Source organism: Lepidochelys kempii, chromosome 5, assembly GCF_965140285.1.
Source record: "Lepidochelys kempii isolate rLepKem1 chromosome 5, rLepKem1.hap1, whole genome shotgun sequence".
NCBI lineage: Eukaryota > Metazoa > Chordata > Testudines > Cheloniidae > Lepidochelys > Lepidochelys kempii.
The window spans coordinates 78357288-78363287 of NC_136384.1; the positions used below are offsets into that span (position 1 = coordinate 78357288).

At 35.7% G+C, this 6000-nt stretch overlaps 1 protein-coding gene across 1 annotated transcript in view; it reads left to right on the forward strand.

The window, feature by feature from the left end:
• Positions 1-4804, forward strand: part of SNX2 (sorting nexin 2) — a 55514-nt gene extending 50710 nt beyond the window's left edge. Inside the window, exons 12-15 of the mRNA XM_073344834.2 lie at positions 148-291; positions 3395-3475; positions 3606-3677; positions 4645-4804. Of these exons, the coding sequence (XP_073200935.1) occupies positions 148-291; positions 3395-3475; positions 3606-3677; positions 4645-4695 (348 nt within the window). The 3' untranslated portion in view covers positions 4696-4804. The remainder of the gene's footprint in view (positions 1-147; positions 292-3394; positions 3476-3605; positions 3678-4644) is intronic.
• The last annotated feature ends 1196 nt before the right edge of the window (positions 4805-6000 follow it).

A 6000-nucleotide genomic window follows, 5' to 3' on the forward strand; every position in this document is an offset into this window, starting at 1 on the left:
CTGGATTAGGAGACATTGGCAAGATATCTGATGCAGAGTAGGTCTTACTCAGTCATTATTTCCTGTTCTTTAATTTTACAGCACATTGTCATAGTTAACATGATACTAAAAAAATAATAATTTTATGTTGCATTATTACTCTTACAGGGTGTGTTAGATCATCGAATGAAATGCTGGCAGAAATGGCAAGATGCTCAGGTCACTTTACAGAAAAAACGTGAGGCTGAAGCAAAGCTCCAGCTTGCCAACAAACCTGATAAACTGCAGCAAGCTAAAGATGAGATAAAGGAGGTAATCATTAAGTTGAGCGCCTGACTACCTATCTATATTCTGAAGGCCTAAAGTTTCCATTGATTCATTCATCAGCATAATGCACTACTTTTATATGGATTTTTATTTTTAAATCACTTACACATTTGCTATTTTCCATGTTTACTGAAATTGTTAAAAGGAATGGTATTAATTAAATATAAAATGTGCACAATTGTTACACCAATATGAAATCTGTAAGGCGCTTTTATTCTGTCTTACAGCATGGGGAGGGGAACAAAAACACGGAAAAGTTCAAAAACATTCTTTACTGATCGAGTCATTTTACTTCTATGCAGTTAAATGACTGTCTTCTGGCTTTTAAAACTAAAGTGTATCACTCAAGTAAATTTAAAAAGACTATTTGAAAACTATTTCCATGTTTTCTTTATTGGTGCAACGTTTACACCTATATATATATATATATATATATATATACACACACACACGTGTGTGTGTATATATATATATGTGGTATAATTTCAGTAAAAGTTCTTAAATATAACATGTTGAAGTTTGTCATAATTTATACACTTTTTCTGTCATGCTTCACCAAGGAAATTGAAGAGGTAGGACAATTTTTTTTAAATTTTAATTTAATACACATACTCTAAAGAATGTGTACCAACTTTGTCATCAAAATGTGGAAAAACATCACTGCATAATAGAGCTTAAAATCTTCACAGTTTTGTTTGGCTGCTTCATTGGTCACTAATCACAAGCTGCTTTGTCCTTTCTGCACTTTCACAGTGTTTTGTATATTAGACTTGAGGAAGTTTACAAATAGAACTTGGCCTTCTCCACAAAATATTTTACCACCCACTGGCTCTCGTGTGCTGTTGACTTTTAGGAGAATCATTGATTGTCCACAGATTGTCTCAATGGCTGCTGGACAGTTTGGTGTTACTGCCATGCACAAACTCAAAACAGTGAATTGTAATTACCAAAAAGAGGAAAAACTCTATGCCCATTACACCAAAAAAGATGTTTAAGTATTCTATTGATTTTACACTAAAGGAAATGAAGGACAGGGCTGGCCTACTTGGGCCCAAAGCAGGATTCCTTTTTTCCTACTAGGAAGTACTTCTCCACAGGAGAAGGATTTGTTGCAGAAACCACAATTCCAAATATTGATGATTTAATTTTAATCAGATTATTGAGCCATAGTCAAATAGCTAAAAGCTACTCCAGAGTGTGGATTAATAGTCCTTGTTAACTTCCCAGGCATGAAGCCCACGAGTGGCAAGATCCTCACTTGTGTCTCAGCTCCTTTATACCTGGTAAAAGGGCTGGAGTGGCATATAGAGACCCTAAAAGCTCCGTTTCCAACCAGGGAAGGATTCCCCTGGAACTGTAGAAGATGGCTGTAAGATTGACTTCCATTGATTCCTTCTCTTCCCCATCCATCCCCCATCTTTAGTATAGAGGGCATGCTGAGCACAGGGCTGGCAGTGAAAGATCTGTATTGGAACTGGAATACAGTACTACAGAGATTCTAGGCTGTGCTGCAGCCCATGGGTTAGCTCAGGGAAGCTGTCATAACTTGAAAGGCCCCCAGGCATGCCTAAGGGCTTGTCTGTCTGAAAAGCTAGTGTGCAGCAAGCTGGGGTAAATCTACAGCTCACTAGCATGCCACACACTAACTGGTCATGTGGACCATGCTACCGCACACTAGTGTGCATTGACCTAACACAGCCAGTTACTGTTCAGCATGCTAGTGCATTATAGATTTATACTCCAACTTTGTATGCACTAACTTTTCATCTAGGCAAGCATGCCTAAGTTAATACCGGGGATCTCTCCAGAGCAGCCCAGGAGAGGGATCGTGCAAAGGTGGCTCAAAGCCAAATACCCCACTGTAAGCTTTGAATTCTGTAGTGCACCTCTTAGAGGCACAGCACAGAATCTCCCTTAAGGTGTACATCAAAAGCCTACTGAAGTACGTCCTGTTGTGGCTTATTACTTATTCCATGTCAGAATGGGCATTTGAACAGTAAAGATAGGGGAAATTGGAATAAATGTACTTAAATGTTAACTTTTTTTTATTTTGCTGTATATCTCCAGCTATAAAACTATTCAAGCATTGTTCCTTGATGCAAAATATATTGCAGTGCATCCTTTGCTAAGTGCTGAATATCACCTTTTTTATAGAATTATCTGGGGAGAGGGAATAGTATTTTCCTGCTGGCAACCTAATATAGATTGATCTTACTAAATTTTTGGTATGTTTGACCTGTTGGTTGCTTTATAAGATGATGATTGTGCCAGGCAGCTGATTCCCATGTTTCAGTTGCACCTTGAAACTAAATTTGTCAATCTCAACCTCTGAATGTTTCTTAAAACCTGAAGCCTCTTTGTATGAAAGTGTAATAGGCTGCAAGCATTGAGAATTGCAAGCCTTTTTTTCTATCTTCTCAATTTACTATCAGCAGCAGCTGTGCACATTGTATCTCAGTTTGTGCAGGAAAGAGAGCAGATTCTGAAAACTGGCTACAGCAGTTATGGACAAGGTACCATACCTGGCAATGCTGTACGTTGTGCAGCTGGAGTTTTCTCCATAAGCTAGGGATAACTAGTGATCCTGAACCAGGCTGTACGTGGCAGCGAAATATTAATGGCATGCTATGAAGTATGACAACTTAAGGGTTTTAAAAGTAACTTTTTAGGTAATTTAGTTTAATTGGATGCTCCTTTTACAGGCAGTGCCATTAAAGGTTTCACTAAAGAACGTTTTAACTGATATAGGAAGAGTTTGCTGTGAATAATGGGCTCTTGCTAACAAGTCTGTATAATTAGCTCTAAAGAAGCTATTGTTAAATGACAGATTTTTTTGGCATTCCTCAGTGTAAAATATAGTTGGATTGACATGCCATTAACTTGAGTTTCCCTAAAATGTTGCTCTGTCAAATTTAAATTAAATACTCTTACTTTTTTCAACTCCAAGCAAATAGCATTTTGTTGAAATAAAATGCTTTCTCTCCTTAATTTGTTAGTGCTGGTAAATTATAGATAGAACTGTCTACTTATTCTAGGTATGTGAATGAGTAACATGAAGTCTTATCTGTGTACGTTTTTCCTTTGCCAGTGGGAAACAAAAGTTCAGCAAGGGGAGAGAGACTTTGAACAGATCTCCAAAACCATACGCAAAGAAGTGGGAAGATTTGAGGCATGTATACCTCTTTTATAAATTCAGTGACAATCTCATTTGTTGTAATGATCTAATAGCAATATGGCATTCTAAAAAATCAGTTATTTACATTAATCTACCAGAATTAATCTGTTTCATTTATTAACAGAAGGAACGAGTGAAAGACTTTAAAACTGTTATTATCAAGTACTTAGAATCATTAGTGCAAACACAACAGCAGGTAAGCTAAACTTTGTGGAACTCATTACTAACCTAATATGAAGCTGTGACTGAGAATTTTTCAATTATAGATGGTGTTAGTAAAATTTAGTAAAATTAAAAACTGCCATCATTCTAGGTTGGATTGGGAGGGTTAGGGAGGAAACAGAACTTCACTTTTTGAATACTGGTGCTCTCTTTCATCCATGTTACTGCTGGTAACTTTTTTTTTTTAAAACTTCCCTCTCTCCACTATGTTTATGGGGGGAGAAAATGCTCTTCATCTTGTTTTTTTTCTATCACTGATTAACTGAAGTAATTTATTTACATGTGGATGGGCTATAGAAAGTTTGCTTTTTCTTGAAACAGCCACATTGGTCTTGTATGCAAAAACTATAAGATAATATAGGTACTCTCACTTAAGACACTCGTATGCTTCGTAATCTCAAAAGTAAATTTGGAAGTATGGAATTTTTTTAGTCATAGAGTGAAGTGTTTATAAATTATTATGGGAGGGGTGTGTGTGTTAGTTTTAGAAATTGAGTGTTTGGATTTTAGTGTATTCACCTGACAGATACAAATGCTGAATGTCAAACAACAGTAAAATTACCTTAAGAATGGGTTCCGTTCCCATGTGAGTAATGTATAAATGCTATTTCGGGTGGAAAACCTTCTTTTCGGTTACATGTAACGTATCCTAATCCTCCGTCTTCCATCAATCCAGATTCTTTCCAAGTGTCTCACCCCATCACGTTTGCTAGAAGTGGAGTGAGAAATCTCCCTAGAGGAGAGCTACATTTGTAAATATATGCATGCTTATTGTGTAAAGACAAATGACTGAAGTGTCAACTTTTAGAGATTACCACATAGTAATGAATGGATTTATGTAAACATTACTACCTGGTGCTTTCCTGCAATTGCCATGTTGGCAGAAAACATGCTTTTGGAAAATGCTGAACTTTTTTTTTTTTTTCTTCCTTTTCCCCAAGCTGATAAAATACTGGGAGGCATTCCTACCTGAAGCCAAAGCCATTGCCTAGAAAGAAGAATATTCCAAACCAGAAGACACTTTGGATGTTTGTCCCGGTTAAGCTAAATTCCACAGTGAAATCACTTTAAAATCATTCAAATAAACCACTATATATTTTATGAATTACCATGTCTTTTTTTATATAATACAGCATTTTATTAACAAGCTGCATGTCCTGACCCTCTTTGAAGTGGACTGTGGCATGATATTCTGCAATATTTTGCTGAATTGAGCACTATTGTGTCTTAATACTTGCACTAAAATGTGCACTGCAAGGCCAGAAAGTTATGATATTTTTGTTCTTTACAATACAATATGTTCTGTAGTATGTTTACCTGATCTTTATTAAACAAATTTAATTGCATTAATTAATGTTCACTTACACATTCCTGTACAAAATCATGATTTTGTGATTACAAAAATAAAGGGATGTACCTTGTGAAACATTAGTTATACATTATTTTTACCTTCATTTTTCTATAACATTAGTAATTTTCTAGATTACTTAGAAGTAGCATTTCTAGTAAACTGGAGATAGAATTTTAGAAACCACTGACAGGAACTGTAGTTCTAAATTAACTATTTAAATGAAAAGTTGGCACAAGGAGTTAAGTTTCTGTACACTAGCTGTCATGGCAGAATTAAACTTAAATGTTAAAAGGTTATGAAAAACATTTTATTAGTGTTCTTGGAAAAAACACTTTCTATTTTGCCAACTTTTAAATCCCACTCCTTTCTCATTTATTTTTGAAACACTTATTTGCCAAGATGATGGATTCTTAACTCCTTCTATGATCAGTAGAATGGAAACTGTCCAGTGGTGATGGGGGCAGGTGTAAATTGGATTCTTTTTCCTGAAAATAGAGTATCTTGACAATATATGGTTCCCTCATCAGAGAATATCACCTACCTGTTCAGGTACTACAACCACACTGTCCTGATGAAGTTAATCAAGATCAAATCACGGTCTGATTATCATGTATCTTCTGAGACTGGTTACGAGGGGAAAATCTCGTGTTCACATTAATATTTTGATAATCACAGGGATGGGGCAGGGAACAGGAAAAAGCACATAAGTGGTTTAATTGGGAGTGGGCAGTAATAAGTTTAGTATGTTACTTAGTTTTTTTAATAAGGCTATGATTTTTTATTAGAAAATTAGAGAATTATCTGCATGGAGAATAGATTTTATTTGTGTAGTCTGCATATCTATGCTCAAGTTTTAGTATTTTGCTTATTATGTTTGAGGTAGGGGTTTAACTACTGACACAGAAGATATGCAAACTATTTTTGATTGGTGGTTTTGGTTCCGTTC